Source organism: Electrophorus electricus, chromosome 6 (genome assembly GCF_041902795.1).
Source record: "Electrophorus electricus isolate QZ-2024a chromosome 6, ASM4190279v1, whole genome shotgun sequence".
Classification (NCBI taxonomy): domain Eukaryota; kingdom Metazoa; phylum Chordata; class Actinopteri; order Gymnotiformes; family Gymnotidae; genus Electrophorus; species Electrophorus electricus.
The window spans coordinates 13,731,248-13,751,498 of NC_137502.1; the positions used below are offsets into that span (position 1 = coordinate 13,731,248).

Consider the following 20,251-nt stretch of genomic DNA (forward strand, 5'->3'; position numbering starts at 1 on the left):
TAGTCCAGAGACCACATTTAGAATACTCATCATTTCTGAATCACATGGCTCGGAGGTGTTTTCCCAGTTCTAATTTAAAACGGCTTCAAAATTGCACAAACCACTAAAGGCGTAAACCTTGCAGTGGAAGAGAGGATCTTGGACAAAACATGCTGCTTGCGTTATACAGCACTTTACTGGAAATGTTTTATAGGCAAGACAAAGGCCAGGCAATTTCTTAAGACTACATCAATGCACCTTCCACTCACTCTCTTACTGGCTGGGAGACATTTTAATTCTCTCAGGATATATATATATTTTCCATATATATGTGCGTGTGTGTGTGTGTGTGTGTGTGTGTGTGTGTGTGTGTGTTTAACTTTTTTTTCCCTTCATCCCAAGAGGAGCTTAATACAGATACCTCACAGTTGTACTGAAGAGGACTGAAACTCCTAATTCTAAACATTTTCATCACAAGAGGACCTTAATACGGATTGTACTTTCAGTACCTAACACAGTTGTACTGAAGAGCCCTCAAACTGCTAATTCTAAACATTGAGAAGTTTTGCCCACTTTTCTGTGGGTGGCTTGTCTGACCACTTCCCTGACCACTGGGTGTCTCGCAGCGGTTGAATCTGAACTGGGATGACGACTACAATTTTTTAGAGCACACTTTAGAGGTTAGGTGTGCTGAGGCGGGGAAAGGGGGGAGATGTTTGGAGCCCACGACGGCTGACGGCGGCGCTGTAGCATGTACGCTGTGCTAAGGTTATGGCCTTGGGAGGCGTTTTTATTCTGATCAAAAGCCGAGTCTTGTTAATTTCTTCCGAGCTGTGTGCCTGATTCATTGTGTATAGTGCTGACATATGGGAAACTTGAACTTGCCCCTCGAAACACGTCACACTGATATTTTCATACAACTCTTCCCTCTTTAATAATAGTTTGACTAACAACTTGGCTATGAGCTTGGTGCTTGTTGACACTGAGTTCTGTATGAATGAGTCAGCAAAACCAGAGAGAAGTAGTATGCTGTCTAGCACTAATGAGGCTACAGTGTGGTTTATGGTCTCATCTCGTCTTGTGAACTGAACTCCTGACCTTCTACTGGTCTTGTTATTTTCACTGCTCAGCCACTCTTTCTCTATTACTGTTTGATTGATTAACTAGTATGGGAACATAGAGGGGACAGGAAGCTTTAGGGAATGAGACATGTAATCAGGAGACAGTGATGGTGACATTACTTATTGCTTAATGTGAGAACATTTTCCCCTTTTCTTCACCAGTAATGGTTGAGCTGTGATTTGTTTCAGAAAGTCTGGTCCTAGAACAGGAGAAAAAAAACCCAAACCAGTGATGGTAAGAGGGGGAATAAAGAGAAGAATTTTGCCTGGATGGAATGTGCCTGGAGAGCTACAATGAGTCCAGTAACTCTGATGAGCAGTTTGGTGGTTGAGAAGTTTTGGCTCATAATGGTTTAAGGAGATAGCCCCCTGTACATGATCAATATGAGTATTTGTTTGTTAAAACACATCCTGAGTATGCTTTCAGGCCCATCTTTGTCGTACATATTCTGTGGCATTATCACCCGGTCGACGACTCCGTTTGGGCTTTCTGTCCCGTGTTGTATCATGTTCAGTTGTGCCATGCCATGCTCCTCACGCATACAAAGAAAGCTGAGATTGGAGCCTAGCAGATGATTCTGTGCTGGCTTCAGATCTGAGGCATTGACCTGTGACCATGAAATGGCATCACTAGAGGCCAGGTGGCAGTTGTGACATGTGTGGGACAACAGAAGCTCCTGATGTTAATCTATCAGATGGTGGGGTTTGTACTCAAAAGCAATGAAAGAGAAAGTTTTTTCTTTGTGGCAGTGATCAGTGTTAGGTGTATGATATTGACAAATTATGTATTGCTAGATTCTATGATTGAGATATCCCTCGGTGTATATTAAAGCACATTTGTAAACCCTCGATGTGACACAATTAGACACGACCTGCATAATTTTAACCAAAGATATTTGTTAGAGCATATGAATGCCAATCAAGTGTATATATGTAAATATATGGACACACAAAGCAAAGTTCAGTCATTGTTATCCTTGCCATGAACATCAGTTGATGTTCAGAAGAGGTTTCCTTGGTTCTCTTCTCAAACGCACACATATTCACCACATCTCTCCCCCCATCAGCCATGCCATTAATCAGCCTGTTGGCGTGTCTGCGTTTGCCCCTGCAGAGCCGTGATTGAAGAGGCCGCCCCTGCTGCTCCGCACCATCTACCCCGCGCCCCACGCCTGCTCCACTCCTTGTCTTGCCCATGTCTCACCCACGTCTCACCAAAGCCTCACCCAAGCCTCCTGGGATCACCATGCTGCAGACATTGCTATTGATATCACTGCTGGCTGTGAGATCGCTCGGTGAGTGCCCTGTTCTCTCCTCCCGCTTGTCCTAAAATTTGCACCCCTGTTGCGCGGAACACTGTCCTATGCTGCCCCTCTCGGCTCACGGGTCACCAAGGTCTGCCCTGGAGAAGTGGCAGTCCAAAGACCTTTATTAGAAATTCTGTCCCACCTTCACTTTTTGAGTAACACTGACATCAATGGAAAGTTTAAATAGTAGTACTGTAAGTAACTAACTTGTTTAATGACATTTGGTTCGTTGCTAAATGTTGATAGATTACATTTTAAATTCAGTCGATTAGTTTACTATATATATATATATATATATATATATATATATATATACACACACACACACACTGCTGTAAGTTCTGGAAATCCTGGGAGTTATGTACTTAAGGGCACAAAATCTGTAGCATTCACATGGGATTGAATCATAGCTCAGTCCTCATAATAGTCTTGGGTTATTAATCAGTACGGAACTCATCTATTGGCACTTTAAAATGGTGTGAATTTGTAACAGTTGTATAAGTTACTGCAGAAGCACATGAAGTTGTGGTCAATTTGCATTAAAGTTAAATTGTATGTCTTTTTTGCCCTCTATATTTTATAGTGAAGGATCTACTTTAACTGAGATAAATCATTTTATATTTAATTCAGAACCTCTTTAAACCCCTTTGCCTTTAGGCCTTAAATTGACCTCCAGGTCCACATAAAATCACACACACTCTGTGGTCAGAATGTCCTGGATTTTAGGATAGTAGGATAAAAATCTGATTATGAAGCAGAAGTTCCCCCTGCAGGTGTGTGGGGTTTAGTTGGAGATGGAAAAAGACGGGTTTTCCCCTCCTGACTCAGACGGCTGACGTATCTGCTCCCTAGAGTGGTGGGTGTGTTAGGTGTGGACAGCCACAGTGGGTGTGGAGTCTTGACATCAAGCCACAGCTGTAGGTGCATTATGGGGGGGTTGGGTGGGATAGCGTAGCGCAGGCTGTGAGCTGGCAGTCTCTTTCCAGGATTATCAGGCTTAATCCCTCCACTCCTCCTTATCCTCATGGTTCTGCTATGCTGATATTTGCTCATATCTCTGGACAGGATTAAAGACACACACACATGCACAAACATACTTGCTGTACTATCATGTATGTAAGATTGATGCATGCCTTGCCCTGCTTCAGTTGCTATCATTAACTAAATTCCCTTATGAAAATGAACCTTTTCTTTACCATGGTAAAGAAGTCCTAGGTACCTGATAATCATGTTTTTTTGTAGGACAGAAAACCATGCTTATACTATGGTTACTACGTTATCTATACCATAGGTTAACTATCGTTTGACTGCTACTGCAGAGAACATCATTTGTGAACCATGGTTATACTACTTCGGCTTAAAAAATGTTATGATAATATCATCACCATTGTTTTCTACTGACTGTTCTCTGTAGTTTACCATAGTTCTAAGAAATGGACAATTATTAATTATGATCTAAAATCTAAACAAAAAAGTACAGTAAAAATTTAATAAAAACGTTGTCAGTCTTTTGCTACTTTTGCTATGCTTAGGTGGTAAGTCCAAATTGCTTTCATAGACTTTGTTCAGGATAACAGCCTTCAGGTCATCCATGTCCACTGGGATAATGTAGTCTTTGAGGGAGTGTGACATACATTAAAAAACCTCCATGACAAGCAAATAAACGCAAGATAACAAGGCAAAAGATGTGCTATGGTGCACATGAGGGCCAGATCTCCTGCGACGCAGTGCGCTCGGCTGGGTATGGCTGGTGCCAGTGCAGATCAATATCACAATTGGTCAAAGGCCCGTGGCTGTCACTTCGCTAGTGCCGGATGTGCGTGTATTGGGATGCTGTGTCTGTGAGAGTACACGGACTGCGCTGGGTTAGTCGTAGCACCCTGAGCCCGAGATCCCCCACACCCTTATAGACGACAGCCCCGCTCCCGCTTCTGCAGTGTCTTGTCAGGTTCTGGTTACAGTGTCAGGTCCAGACGAATACACTTAGAGTAGACTCTTTGCTTCTATCTTCAACCATGCTTCTTCCCATCTTTTGTTATACTACTGTTGTAATATCTGAGACAAGGAAGGAACACTTTAGTCCCCAGGGAGAGGAGTGCGGTTTGGCACCTGCTTTAGTAATAACAAAGGCAAGGCGAGCAACTGCATTTTTGTTTCCTGGCTAATTTCCTGATGACACAATGGAAGAAAGATAGAAGAGAAAGAAAAGAACTAGTGGAGCATAAAATAAGATACCTGATAACGTATAGGGTCTGCGCTAACATAAATCAATCCTGCACACAGGGTTTGAGTTTCCTTCACTGAGATTATGAGTATCCCACACAGGGTCTGAGTTTCCTACACTGAGATTATGAGTATCCCACACAGGGTCTGAGTTTCCTACACTGAGATTATGAGTATCCTGCACACAGACTGCAGTAACAGGCAGTGATGGATTTACTCTGTGTCTCATGACCCCTGGGTTGCAGCAGAGCACCAGAGAGTGTACATATTCTATCCTCCCATCCTCTCACCTTCATTCTTAATGCCTCTTCTGTGGAAACAGAAGTTCTTACACAAGTTTCAGACAATACAGTGTAGACATGATTATATCATACCATATGTGTGCTATATGCTTTGTGATTATTTATTTATTTGCAGCTGGACTGTGAGACTTTTATTTTGCTAGACTTGCTGTTGCTGGGCTCTAATCATTAATCCCGACCTGCTCCCTGTTCTTTTCTGTCACTAATCACTGGGTATGTTCTGTCCAGAAGCTAGGTTTCTCCTAGGTTTCTCTCGCTCTCTCACGTTCTCTAACTGTCTCTGAACATGTGCATGTCATGTAAAAACTGAGTATAGGTTTTTTCAGTGAGTATACGCCCCTTAAGCCTTACAATGCTAACATCTCTAACAGTAAATGAAAGCAGATGGCCCCCAGTCAACCTATCCCACCAAGTAGCAAATACCACCTTCCATTCATTGTTAACATGTTTGCTTCAGCATTCCTTTGACTCTGATTACTTCAGTACCCTTGGTGATCTTTCCTTCTCACACCCGTTTTTCCTTTTCCTTTGTTTCTTGGACTTCCTGAAGGAGTTAGCAAAGGAACAATTAAAAAAAGAGTAGTTCATCGCCTTGTCTTTGCTCACACTAAAGCAGCCATCTTGCTCCTCTCTCTGGGGATTCAGTGTGACTTTGTCCCCTCAGCTAGTAGGAAGTGGCTTTGTCATCAGCCCTGAGCCAGTCTCCCACATGCCTCGTGTGCGAAGAGTGCAGATTAACCTCGGCCCCCGGATTGGGATTCGGATATATTTATACACTTCCCACACCTCTTGTGTTTCAGCATTCAATCTCCCCTTCCCCTTTTGGTCATGCTGTCTCACTGTCTTTATTTTTTTCACTCTCTCTCAGCCACACACACACACACTTTTTCTGACTCGCCGCTGTCCTCATCTGTCAGCTCTTCATCCACTGCTTCTGTCTTCAGCGTTCTGAACCCATTAACAGCTTATTGATGGGTATGAGAGCAGCGCATTGATAAATCCACCGTGGCCAGTGACACACGCAGGGAGCGAGAACGGAACTAGAAAAAAATTGTCTCGGAGATAATTCTGTGATTAAAATGAATTGAACAGTACTTTCTTTGAAACACGTTAGTATAGTTTAGCATTTTGATATCATGACTTTGGTTGAACACCCTGTGTTACTGATCAGGAGATTCCTCATTAGACTATGAGAAACAGAGAGGGCGCGAGAGGGAAAGCCACCTGCACCTGACCTTGTGTCCTCGCGCTTGGACAATACATGGACCGAATGTTAAAAATGCTCATTCGAACAGAACTCAAAAAAGTGTGGACAGGCAAGTGTTGATAGGAAGGAGGGAAGGGTGAGTGCGACCAAGCAAATAAGAGAGGAAGAGATGGGGAGAGCATGGAGGAAGAACATCATCTAAATCTGACATGGGAAGGTGTGAAGGAGAGAGAGAGAGAGGGAGAGAGAGAGTTTGATTTGACAGTAGTCTGTGGGAGGGTTGTCATGTCCAGCTGTGAGACTCTGTTCCACTGTGCCCCAGTAATGACCTGGGCAGAGAATAATAATCCAACCATCATGTTTCAGATGGGAAAGGGGACATTTCATGTGATATGTCATGTAGCCTTGCAAATGGCTTTCTTTGTACTGCCCATATGTAGCCTATTAAAAGCCTTGGAGGAGCTGTAAGCCATCAGATTCTACAACGGATTCCTTCTTCGTTTTAGTGCCGTGTACAGGTTACAGTTCATAGACTTTCAGAGGCATCTGGTGCTCATGGTAAATAGCTTCTAATTGCTAGTTTAGAGAAATAAAACAAGTTGCAGTTCTTTTACCAGACCACCTGAGGGCGATGCTGTCACACTGTAGTTTTTTTTAGCTCTGAGTCTTACAAGAAATACAGTACATTTAATTTCTGTCAACTCTTGCCTAGATATTAAATAAATTAAACATGCAGGTATTTGGAAAGGTGTGTGTGTGTGTGTGTGTGTGTGTGTGCGCGCGCACGTTCATGTGTGTTTTGCGTTTGTGCATGTGTATGTTTATGTCTATGTGGCCAATCTTCTAAGTGAATTTTCAATGTGTGTCTGCATGTACACTTGCAAGTGCATTTCCAATGCGATGTTCTCCAAATCCAAGTACGTCCAAGCTGGAATGTGAGCCTTACAGCTCTGCGCAGAGTGATGGAGGGCTGATCGTGCTCCAGTCGGTTATTGAGCACTTTAAAATGGACCTGTATGTTTCTCCATGGGTAGATATTGAGCTCTGTGTTTTTCAGTGATATTGAGCGCTGTTATTTGGAGCTGCGTGCGTGCGCAAGTGTGTGTGTGTGTGTGTGTGTGTGTGTGTGTGTGTGTGTGTGTGTGTGTACCCAGTACCTGAACTGATAGTGGTCTAAAGAGTGTGTGTTATATTAGGAACCGAGATGCTAGCCCCCCCATTATTGAATAGAGCGCATAGAACTTCAGTGCATTACAGCTTGTGTTATTAAAGTTAGAGATAGGATGGTGTGCGTTATTGAACCGCGAAGCGACTGATGGGGATGGATAGAGAGCAATGGAGGCACTGGAGAAGAGAGTAAGTGAGAGATGGAGAGAGAGGGGGATGAGGGGAAGGAGAAGCACAAAGGGGACACGTTTGCCAATGGAAAATGGGGATGTTCTGCATCTCGAGATCCCAAGCTGAAGTTTGGGGCCATAGTAGGGGAGTAGGCCCAGTGACGCACTGGAGCTCATTCTGGGGATGATGGCAGGACACAGAGGTGATGGCCAGGAGAGAAGCTGGCCCCAAAGGTACCTATTGCTCTCTGAATGCTTGGATGTTTTCTGAAGATTAAATGTATTACAAATGGGCCTAGTTAGTTGTGCTTTGACCATTTGAATGACTATCATTTTAATATGAATTGGATTTTTAAAACCTTGTGTTTAAATTTGAATAAAATATCAGTAAAGCAAGACTGGCTTAATGTATCAGACACTTGAGAAAATGAAAAATAACAAAGAGTCGGTCTCAATTTGACATTCATTTGCTTTATGCTGCATTTTATCATGGGCACATGTACAGTATTTTTCCATTTAACACAGACCTATTCAAAAAGTCCTGGAGGCTGAGCCCTAGTATCGGTCGATGAAGGAAGGAGACGAGGAAACGGCTCATAGACACGGTAAAGAGAGAGAGCAGAGCTGAGAGAGTCTTTGATTGTATCCGAGGGGCAGAACGCTGGCTGAGGAAGAGGGGTAAATAAGGTATAGCAACTTCTAGGGCAGTGTTCATAGGGATTTTAACAACTTTATTTGATGCTGGTAGTGTATGACTTCCATCTCTATCTCTCTCGCACTCTACCACCTCTCTCTCTCCTTTCCTCTTAGCTAGTCATACATCTCACAGGATTATTAACTGAAAACCCTGACGGACTACTCCATCCTACTCTTAGTCTCCGACGCTATGTCCTTTTCTCCTGTTCTTCCTGAAAGAGCACCCGTAGATCAATCATCTGTGGTATTTAAAGGGTCCCAATACCCTTGTATAAATCTTAATCCCCACATTTTCTGCTGACATGGGCCAAATTCACATTTAAAGTGCTTGAATGAGGATTTGGTGTTCTCAGATGGCCTTTTGCTTCCAAGGTGAGAACAGAGCTAGATATTACATACAACGGCCACAAGCACAGCTCAGTCCAGTAGATTTTGGGTTTTTTCCCTCCAGTTATTCTTTTTATATTTTAAGAAATATTTAAAAAAAAGATTGACAGAGGTAAAATGTAAATTTTAATTGTATTGTGTGCTATATCCGCCTGCATTGCGGTACAGAGTCTTGGCCGACGGTCACATATTGTGTCTAATTTGTTCATTAGACGTGCACACCCACACACAAACACGGACACTGGCGCATGTGCACACCAAGAGGCTCCCAGTCAGAGGCAGGTCTGCCTCCCAAATGCAAACAGATTGGAGCTGATTTGAAGCAGCAGTAATCAGGGGTGTGAGACCCTCCCCTGCGCCTCAACTTTCCGTGACGCTCCGCGGCCCAGCCTGACGTCCCTGGCAGCTGACGTCCCTGGCGGGGGCACCCGAAATGCAACTGCTCAACATAGCGCACAGAGCAACGCCACAGCAGACGAAGGCCCCGCGGCCAGCCTGGGGGGGGGGGAGAGGAGGAGAGACGATAGCGTACGCTACCGTGTTAGAAGATGAACGGCTACGGAGAGGTAAAGGATAGAGAGCGCGTCACTGGCAGTGAAGGAGGTACGGGGTGGAAGGCAAAGTGAGGAGGAGGTGAGGCTGTGTTTTTAAGCAGGAAAGTTGTTCAGTTGGAAATTGCTCTCTGCTGAACACTGATCTTAGTAAAAGGATCCTTGTCTTGTTTCTGATAATACAAGTGCTTGTATATTCCCACCTTACCATTCCACTCCTCTCCTCTCCTCATCATCTGGGTTTATTCATGCCAGCCTTCCAGGGTTCCTAGGGGACTGAGCTAATTACCCTCACTGCATGTTTCTCTTTCCTCATACACACAATCTTTCTCTTCAGAGTTCTCAAATATAACCTTTTGCCTCTCCTCTCCTCTCCTCTCATCTTCTCCTCTCCTCTTGTCTTCTCTCTTCTCCTCTCCTCCTCTCCTCTCCTCTCGTCTCCTCTCCTCTCCTCTCCTCTCGTCTTCTCTCCTCTCCTCTCCTCTCGTCTTCTCTCCTCTCCTCTCGTCTTTTCTTCTCCTCTCCTCTCGTCTTCTCCTCTCTTCTCTTCTCCTCTCGTCTTCTCCTCTCCTCTCCTCTCGTCTTCTCCTCTCTTCTCTTCTCCTCTCGTCTTTTCTTCTCCTCTCTTCTCCTCTCGTCTTCTCCTCTCTTCTCCTCTCCTCTCGTCTTCTCTTCTCTTCTCCTCTCATCTTCTCCTCTCGTCTTCTCTCCTCTCCCTTGTCATTTTTTATTTCAACCCCCACCCCAAGGCATGTATGTTAATGCTGTTAATGAAGTACACCAAATTGAACAGATGACACATTATGGCTGCAGAAAGAAAGAAATTTGGGGAGATTTGTCTGTTCATTTAGCTCAAATATTGAGCTACCAATCATATATGTATTTAATAACATGTATTTAACAATGTATTCATATCTACACATATATTAACCTATAGAGCATTTACATCTGTATTATTTCTGTTGACTGCATCCTGATGAATGACCTTTAACATCTTATATAATAATAATAATAATAATAATAATAATAAGAAGAAGAAATATATTGAAAAGCAAAAGCTTCATTTCAGCAGTTAAACTGGCCTAACGGTGGCATGCTGCATGGTGTAGTGTAGCTTTTTGGAAGTCCTGTGTAGCTCAGGCATGGTTGGGGAGCATTACGGACAGGAGCCTGGATGATGGCCTGACCTGGGGCCTGACTTTTGTTCTTAAATCTACAGCACTGATGGCGGAATGACTACTGGAGTTTTATTCAGGCATCTTGTATCTTATGTGCATGCATTTGGTGGCCTTGTGCTTATACAATATTGAAATTTGTGCAGATTTATGTTTTAAGTGTGTTTGCCTGTGCGTGCGTGCATTCGTGTGTGTATCGTGCGCTCTCTGAATTATCCTTCCTGTATGTTTGGTTTTAACATGCTGCTGGTGTTGCTTTAGATACTGAATTGGGGGAATGACTAATTGAGAATTTCACACCATTCTATAGAAGTGCGAGTGCTCATTTATCAGATAACACTCTTTTTAATAGGTCTGTATGTACATCAGAACATTCTGTGATGACAATGCAGAATATTGTTGGCCTGTGTATGGGGCTAGGCTTAGATCTTTTATTAGCTTCTTTAAAATTGTATCCTCTCTCTCTCTCTCTCTCTGTGTTCAACTCAGTTCAATTCAACTGCGCTTTATTGGCATGATATTCACATTTGTACTGCCAAATCTCAGATGAAGAAATTAACATGTTTAAACAAAAGATATACTAGATAACATCAATACTACAGCCTCTCTTTCCCTATACCCCTCTCTCTAGCTCTGGATGTGCAGGTCCCGGAGTCACCATTGGTGGTGCTGTTCGGCATGGACGCCGTCCTCAACTGCACGTTCTCGGGGGGGGTGCCGGTCTTCAACCTGTCCGAGCTGAGCATCTTCTGGCAGGTGGCAGACACCCAGCGCAGTGTGCATAGCTACTGGAACCAGCAGGACCAGCTCTTGTACCAAGAGGAGAGGTTTGTCAACCGGACCAGCCTCTTCCCTGCGCATCTGGCAACCGGCAACGCCTCGTTGCTGCTCAGGAGGGTCCAGGTGGCCGACGAGGGCATCTACACCTGCTTCGTCAGGGTGCAGAACTACAGCAAAGCCGCCCTCGTCATGCAGGTGGCAGGTGATGCACTATTTGTCCTTCATTGCACCTGCGCAGTAGCCCAGTAGCCTACTGGACTTGGAGTGCAACTTCAATACAGTGGGTTGTGTGAAAGGACAGCATCGCACTATTACTGCAGTGTAGAGATGCACCGATGTTGATAAACATATCCGAATTCAAACTAAATTGTACTAATGTACACTCATTTGTAATATGGGTGTCAGTAATGCTGACATCAGAGTTTAATATGTATAATGTTGTGTACTATGTATGCAGTATTGTCGACTTTGGTGCATCTTTGGTGACACAGGTGAAATTTCTGGGATGTTTGCCCCATCAAAATTTGGACTATGATCGTTTTAGCTAGGGATTCACTTACATTGTATGTATTCATCACCACACACTTACCAGAACATCACACCTTGTTATTCCTCACATATCCGTCTCTCTGGATTTTACATATTTCACAGGATGTGACGGTGACATCACATCCAGCAAAATTCCTGAACGTGTTGCTGTGAGCCCTGAGTGTGTTTTCCGGCCTTGCGTTTTATTGCCATGAGGCGGGGTCATCCTTCAACACAAAACAAAGTGCCATACATCACAGGAGATGTCGATAGAGTTACATGCTTCCCCTGGTATACATGGACAATCACATGACTGATGTGCTGACACTCTTCTGAAACCGGTCTCAAGATACAGACTCAATCTCAACGGAGGTCAATAACACGTGATAAAAGGTCTAGATCAGCTTCCCAAAGTGTTTACTGTGACCTTTCTGTTTTTTTGACTGACCACTCTAATCCACTAAGAGGAGATTCCTGTTCAGGTGCATGCTCTTATTCTTACAGCTAAGTGCCCTGCCACTTAAGATGATCCATCATCATCATCCTCTGTTGATTGCATTCAATCTCTTTGTGTCTTTTCCCTCTTTCTCTCTTTTTCTCTCTCTCTCTCTCTCTCTCTCTCTCTCTCTCTCTCTTTCTCTCCCACTTCATCTGTGTGTGTATGTGTGTTATGGAAGGCCAAAGTGCTCTTTTTATCTCTGAAGATGCATTGCATTAAGTGATGTTAATGCTCAGAAATGCCCAGCCTGTGTATGCTTTTCTCTGTTTTTCCACTGGACCTGCCAAGTGATCATGCCTTTTCCAGCGCACTGCTTGAGATTTGTGGACAGTATTATATTTAGCTGCCACTTACAGGCTGCATGGACTGCCAGCCTGTGGGCAGAGAACTGGAGAGATTGAACACAGGTCTCCACGGAGACCCCCCTCCTTGTGTCAGTCATGACGAGCCATGCCAGAGGTCACAGCCTCCGCTACAGCCGCACCCCACTCTCCCATGGTTCCTTTTGCCTGCCTGATTGCATTTCCTCCCCTTGTACCCAGGCCCCTCCCCTTTGTTTGCTGGGCCATGATTGGCTCGGGGAATTAGGCCGCATCCTTTCCCCTCGGGGGACACATGCGGCGTGATTTTTCTGTCAGAGAAGCGACCCGTGTCACCTGTGCCTCCTGGAGAAAAAAGGAAAGCACTCTGCCGCCACCACCCGATTTCCCAGTTGCCATTTCTGTTTGTGTGGGAGAGTGAGACAGCATCAGGACATGTCCCAGTCACCTCTAGGATCATGGGTGGAGACCTGGCTGCAGCAGACAGGCTAAATCTGATGGCGAGCTACATATCCGCATTATGCTAAGCTCCTGGAATATAATTAAAACTTTAATAGTGATCATGTCAGGATGTTCCCAGGGCAAGGCACTGTATTAGATTGCTGAGTTAGATGACTACTCTTGCTTCCTCTCTGTTAATCTTTACTCATCAGTAGCCAACACCAGACTACTGGAACCAGGAGGCTAGTTCCTGTCTAGATGTACACAACACCTCTCACCGTGTTGATGTACATGACACCTGGCATTGTGTTTCTCTAATGTCACACTGGATGTTAAGTGTTTTGAAAAGTTCTAATAGTTTTAATAGCATTTAAGTGGTTTCACCTTTGCATAATCTTTATTTCCTCGTGTGTCTTGAGGATTTTCTCATTGTAAACACAGGCACATGGTAACAGTGTAACATGAATTGGTTATAAAGCTCCAGTGTATCTTCTAGTAAGTTTGGTCAAAAAAGATTTGTTAGTGAGATGTCATATTTGAGCACTATTGTTTGGTAGTGTTGGAAAAACATAGTAAATCACATCTTGTGTGTCTCCCTCTCTTTAGCCCCTTACTCTAAACCTTTGGTGACCTGGGAGGCAGCTGCTAACCCCAGGCCGGGGGATCTGGTGGCCCTGACTTGCGTGGCGTATGGAGGATACCCCGAGGCTCAGGTGTTGTGGCAGGATGCCAGCGGCCACAACCTCACGGAGAACGTCACCATCTCGCCAATAGCCAATGAGCAAGGCCTCTTCACCATCAAGAGTGTCCTCACAGTGGTCCTAGAGCCTAACAGCACCTACAGCTGCAGACTGACCAATCCGCTGCTAGGAGATGAGGGCCATGCATATGTCACCATCTCGGGTGAGTGGAAGTGATGCTGGTCAATCAGCAATTATTCTGCAGCTTGATAGGTTAACTGCTAAGCTGCAGTACATGCTGCAAAATGTTCTTGGTGTCATCATCTCTCAAAATAACATCTGTTCCTGCCTTGTATGCATTGACTAATCATTCAGAAGTTAATCAGGATGATCTGAAGTCTATCAAAAGTCAATTAAAATCCTAGCTTGGATAGCTTTTCCCTTTGTATCTCATAGCTGTTCTTTGCCAAGTTAAATGGAAAGAAAATAATGAATTGTCCAATTATGGTCCAATAAGCATAGCCATCAGTTCTCTCCCACTGTTAAATGAGTTGAGTGGATGATTATTTTATAGATTATCTCTATGAAATTAGAATGAGCCTTCATCAGAGATTTTCTGTTTAACAGAGGGAACAGGACTCCAAAAAAGAATGCCTAACCATGGCTGTCTTTAATCTCGAGATTCAGGCGACCGGGGGCAGAGTTGGATGGGGGCATGAAAGTGAGGCTGGAGTCAGTGGGGTCATAAGGTTGAGATCCAGTGGTCTGGCAAATTGTCAGGCTGTCGGGGGCTAGCATGTGGTTGACCCATAGAAAGATGAACACAGACAGACAGGCTTCGCTTAACTCTGATGCTTACTGGTGACTGCACAGAGGTGGAACATCCCTGGTGGGCTTTCCTAAACTCATGTTGACTTTGGTTAATGAAATTATTTCATCAGAACAAGCTAATCAGGCAATTGAATATGTGGCAATTTGTCTTTATGGAGCAATGGTCAAATGCCATCATTTCATTTTATTTTTTTTGCCAGTTTGACAGTTCAGAGTATGGCTTTTAGGTTCTTGCTGGGAAAGGAACTGCAGAATTGCTAGAATCCCCCCCAAATATTTCAAAGAAGTGAAATGTTAACACATTTGTTTCATTATGTCCTTATGCCTTACTATCCAGAATATCCGCAGTATGTAACAGGATGAAAACACAATTTGCATATATTTCCATTTGTTTTGTGACAACACTGAGCTGCCTCAGATGTGAAATGAGCAAGCGCTCCGTTAGAACAGAAACAGCACTGACGCGGCAGCAACTCTTTTCCGAACAAGAATTTAAGCATTCTGCCACTTTGAGACCTAACCGTTTAGGTCCCAGCGCGAAGATGCACGCACAAAACGCGATAAACGTCTTTCTAGTTATCAGCGGTAGCTGGCATGCTCTGGGGTGGACCGTGATCTAAGCGTGTGGTTTCAACAGGCCCCAAGGAAAATGGGCTCTAAACTACATGCCGGAGAAACAGTCCGAATATTCCTCCTTATGCCTTGTTTGATTTGAACTTGCATTTGCCTTTGTTTACAGTGGCTGCTGTATGCTCAATAACTTGGGTAATTAATTTCGACCTAGCTATGTTTGCGCAGCCTTTTTTTTCTTGGAAAATTATTAAACTGCGTGCTCAGGGTATTTCCCAAGTATAGCAGTCGAAATCGAGAGTGGACGTTAAAAAACGCATTGCAGACACGGAGTCGCTAGAACTAACAACTGAAGTCACGTTCATTTACAAAGTCTTTATATTGTCGTGTCCGTTGATGCAGGAAAGAAGAGACAGGAACCAGTGCGTTACCCTGTGGCCTTTTATTAATGCAGAGCTCTGGAGATGTCACTTCACAACGCAGTGCGAGTGAGATCTAAAGCATAACTTTGCAACAGACAGACTTATATTTTTTCTTGCCTTGCACCACTTCTGCTTTTGCGTTTTTCCATCTCAGCCGTCACCTCTGTTTGACCGTCTCGTACACATGTCTTCTTGCGTAATCACACATATGCACGTCTAGGTCATTTGCTTTTATGTCTGGACATACAGTAATTATTTTATTAATTCAATCATTAGTCCTATTTCATTCTGCGCATTATTCTCTATTAGTGTAAGCTTAGCATTCATTTAATTTATGAAACCCCACAATATCAACCTAATTATGGTGACTGTCTTACTTTTCCGATGTTACCAACAATCGTAACCATCCACAGACCGCTGGTCAAGACTGTCATGTAATGCATAGTAACATATTTTATTTTTCTATTCTGGCTGTCTGCCTGCTATGACCGATATTGCGCAAGTTATAATGAAGTTGCAGTTACCTGACAAGCGCGTGCGGCTGCGGTTATAAACGACGTTCGGATTGTAGTCAGCGCGCCGCGAGCAATCGCGTTACTTGAGAACAGCAAACTCTGTTTAACATTCAAAAGGGGAGCGTTCCGGTCGAACGGCCAGAGATGCGGAATGAGAACAAGCAAATGAAAATGTCACACTTCACTCACAGTTCCGATTGAAAAACTACAGTAGAGCAATGTATCCGAAGGAAGATGACACGGGGGCACGTTCAGCTGAACCGTCACGTGGCGCTGTCCAGCTGACATCGAAGTGTTCACCTTCATGTAATGACTGCAAAGGTCGCTTTTACTGAAACTGGAAGAAAAGCTGATCAACAAGAATACACCAGTCATGTTGACACTTGAAATTAGGATTTCCTTAACTAACATTATGTACAGCGTTAGGTAACATTACCAAATCCTAAAGTTCAGCAAGTTCAACATGTTAAAGTAACTAAACCCTGTAATAAGGCCTGCCGGCCAGAGGAGGACGGCCCCGCTTTGAGTCTTGGTTCCTCTCAAGGTTTCTTCCTCCTGCTCTAAGGAGTTTTTGCTTGCTCACTGGGGGCTTGGACTTGGACATTTTTAAAGCTGCTTTGTGACATCTGTTGTAAAAAGCACTACATAAATAAATTTGATTTGATTTGATAATTACACTTGGTGTCCATTATTAAGATTATTTTAATTACTTATTTTCATTTACATTACCCAGTGCCTTTTAATTCTGAAATTCATGGTTTGCTTATGTTAATTAGTTAAAGTAACCATAATATAGTGCTAGGAAATATTTTACTAAATATTGTTTTAAAAAAAAATAGTGCTTTACTGTAGTACCTTATACTCTTAACATTTTCAGGTCTGTTGGATACTGCTAGCAAGTGACCTTCTGTTCACACACATTTTTGGAGTTTTGTGTGTGTTTGTGCATTCAGATGCCAAAAGAGAAGACCTAAATGGTGGCATACACACTTACAGTATTGTGTTCACAATTTCAGCTTGCAGTGTGATCACAGATATCTTCCAAATTAGAACCACAGTTCACCCAGCTGTGCTCACCTAAAATGGGTTCAGGACACAAAGAGGTGATGTATGCCTGAAATAGTCAACTGCTTATGCTACAAAACACAAAACAAAAAAGGGAATATTCTACACTTTCGTACCCTAAGTTTTGTCCTTAGTCCAAAAAGCATTCATCAAAAAGAACAATTTTCATATCGCCGTCCCAGTACTCACACTGTACTTTAATGTCTAATGACTTCAAAGTGTGCTTTAATATCACAGATCTAGGATCAGCACAGATTGTAAGCCTAGTCAGTGAGAAGGCTGTAGCAAAGCTCACTCACAACAGCTCCACAGGGCAGGTTCTTCCACGACATTCTAGGCATCAGCTTTCGGGGAATGGTTAAGTAATTGGCTCTCAAGGAGACCGTAGCTATCGACCTCTAGATGTCTGAGGTATGAAGCGCAAACAAGAAAATGAGTGCGGAGGGCTCCGAGTAAACAGGGCGCTCAGGGGTTGGGTGGGGGTGGGGTGATGAGAGAGGCAGAAGGGCACAGGGAGAGAGAAAATAGATGGGGGGTGGGGGGTGGGAGAGAAGGAAATTGAGATGAGAAGGAGAGAGAGTGAATTGACAGTAGGTAATGGCTGCAGCTGTAGTCCCTGTGTGAACTGGGCTGGCTCTTAGTCTGTCCTGTGTGTCTGGCTGCTTCAAAGCCAGCCGTTTCAAGGCTAAATGGGAAGTTTGTTTCTCTCTCTCTGTCTCCCTGCCTATCTGTCTGTCTCTCCTGTCTACATCTTTCTCTTTCTCCGTCTCTCTCTGTCTCAGCACGCACCCCGTCCATAGGTCACTGGCAGGCCCCTGTGTGAGCCAAACGCCTCTCTCTGTACCATTGACTCTGCACAAAAGTGCTGCATCATGTCAGGAGCTCAGAAATATGGCACAAATATTGCATATATTTGCATGAGAATGTTTTTGCAGTGCTGGGTGTGTCTGTGTGTGAAGTGGTTACAGAAGATGACAACGACCAGGAGTGCCTGTTCATCTTCAACCTAGTTCATCCCTCCATCTTCCACTAAGAACTTTTTTTAGCCACTCTTTCAACACTGGAGGTCAGAGAGAGGGAACGAGAACAACAGAGAGAGAGAAGTTTCAGCTCTGTTTTCGTGCGAGTGCCTCATAGAGCATACAAATCCAGCAAGGTAGTTCTAAGCGCTTGCACTCGTAGACTGCTGGCCAGTCTGTTGGGGGGGGGGGGGTTCGTCACACACCTCTCAATTCCTCAGCTTTCAATTTGGATTCATGTCAAAGTAAATAAAATGATAATAGATTCTGATGAGATGCTCTTAGATGGATGAAAGATACTCTTTTCGCTTTGCAGTGATATTAGAAATGCTCTGCATACATAAATACACACACACACATACCTCTATTCATCCAGACTCAGAGCAGCACGCGGTTCACTCCAGCTTGCCCAGGCAGTGGTGTTGGCAATATCGCTTTGTTGTGGTTTTTCCCTTCATTATCTTGCCTTTCAGGCATTCTCCCTTCCCCAATGCCATCGTCTGTCCTACCGCATGTCCCGGCACGTGTGTCCTCCTAAATTACTACCTGACCAAGCTGGCCACAGTTGGCTGGAGAAGAAATGAGAAAAGCCAAAGTGTGTGTGTGTTCTGAGTGTGTTGGGTGGAAGGTGGGACAAATGAAAGAGAGCAGGGAGAAATGGAGAACGACAAAGTTCAAAAACAAAGCACTGTATTAGACGTTGCTCTCTCCCTCTCACCACTTCTTTCCAGGTCTAATTTAAATGTAATTAGCGCATGCAGAGGCAGGAGAAACAGCAGCCTAAATGAGTGGGCTGTCAGCAGAGCTGCTCTCTGCTCTGCTCCCCTGATGGAGCTCTGGATTAATTACTGTCTTAAGCACAAACAGCACACTTCTTCATACGAACACTTGCCCTTCTCTGCCCCATTGCGCGTGACCAGTCCTCTGATAAATATCCCCAAAAGGAAACTCGAGAGACTAAATGCTTTCTGGTAAAAAACAAAACAAAAAAAACCCAAAACCTAATTTGCTGCAGGTGAGTATGGGCTGAAGTTTATCAAATAATCTTCTAAAGGCCTCTGTCTCCCTCTCTCCATCTCTCTCTCCTCTGCCTCTCTCTGCTCCTTCCTTCTTCCCTCTCTCTCCCTCTCACTCTCCCTCCTTTCTCTCTCTGTCTCTCCTCTCCCTCTCTCTGTGGTGTGTGGGGTGTCTCTCCTTCTCACTCTTTCTTTTTCTCTCTGTCTCTCAGGCTGCAGGCCCCTTACATCATCTCATTTATCCAGCTGCAGGTCTTTTGTTTGCAAACACAGTCTGGATACTGATAAGCACTGTATTTCATAAGGCTTAGCTCATCCTGCATCGGACCTCGGCGCCTCTGACAATTGTTTTTTAATTTTTTTTTAATCTGATTAATTTCTAAGTAAACTGATAAAACTCCTCTCTTCGCAATTCATTTGAGAAACAACTGCCATATATTGCTTTGTTTCACATTACTCATAATACCAACTACAAACCTATATTTTTTATTATTATTATTTTTATGGAATTGATGGTGACTCAAGTATTTGGACTTGGTAGTAATACATTATGGGAATGCCTTGATATTAAATGAAAATGTGAATCTTGCCGTCACCGGAAGAGAAAATAAAAGTGGTCTGTGATTTATTTATTTATTTTTATTATTATTATTTTTTGTCTGACTACACTTCAAAGGCACATGCCAAAAGAATCCTTAACTTTCTTTAATTGATGTAGGCAAATGGTTGTCCAAAAGGCTAGCTTGTATGTGTGTGTGCAGGCCTGCGCATACGTGTTTGTGTCACACAATCCCATTAAATCCTGTCAGAGATTGGTTTTGCACAGAATGTCATCTTCCTTGGCTCAGATATTTAAAATCATATTCACCTCAGCACTTTAGCTTAAACACTAAACAGAGAATAGCCTCCTAAAAACGTCTGGGCCATACTTACCAAGAGCACTCTGCCCAATTATTTACATCCCTTTATATTTGGATTTAAGTCTCCAGAAGATATGGACACAAATTAGTGTTGCACAAAGGAAGCTTGCCACCTTTTTAAATTGCTTTTGTTTCTGGCTTTAAAACAGTCTAAATCAATGTCAGCTTATGCACAAAGACCATTGTCTTTTGGTGTAATGTATTTTCAATTAGGCGCTTGGCTGTCCCGGACTCAGCTAGCTCTTTTCTATAGTTTACTCTAGGGTCCAGTAATTGATTGCAAAGTGTGAAAATGAACCCTAGGCATGGCTAGACCATGGGCCCCTTCCAAAGAGAGAGACCCACGCGCTTTTAGGAGCC

General features: G+C 43.7%; 1 protein-coding gene and 1 long non-coding RNA gene across 7 annotated transcripts in view; one reads left to right on the top strand and one right to left on the bottom strand.

The window, feature by feature from the left end:
- cd276 (CD276 molecule) overlaps positions 1-20,251 on the top strand; it is a 59,894-nt gene that overhangs the window by 1,080 nt on the left and 38,563 nt on the right. For all 5 annotated transcript variants that reach the window (XM_081715601.1, XM_081715598.1, XM_035525230.2 and 2 more), the window contains exons 2-4: positions 2,215-2,395; positions 10,917-11,267; positions 13,460-13,756. In XM_081715601.1, the coding sequence (XP_081571727.1) occupies positions 2,296-2,395; positions 10,917-11,267; positions 13,460-13,756 (748 nt within the window). In that variant the 5' untranslated portion in view covers positions 2,215-2,295. The remainder of the gene's footprint in view (positions 1-2,214; positions 2,396-10,916; positions 11,268-13,459; positions 13,757-20,251) is intronic.
- On the bottom strand, positions 15,362-17,391 carry LOC113576078 (uncharacterized). 2 transcript variants are annotated; one of them, XR_003410466.3, is made up of 3 exons: positions 17,236-17,391; positions 16,866-16,948; positions 15,362-16,220 (listed from the first exon to the last, which is right to left on the bottom strand). It is a non-coding gene; the product is annotated as an uncharacterized LOC113576078 (long non-coding RNA). The 2 variants fall into 2 exon arrangements; XR_014124078.1 differs by having other exon boundaries at positions 16,866-17,391.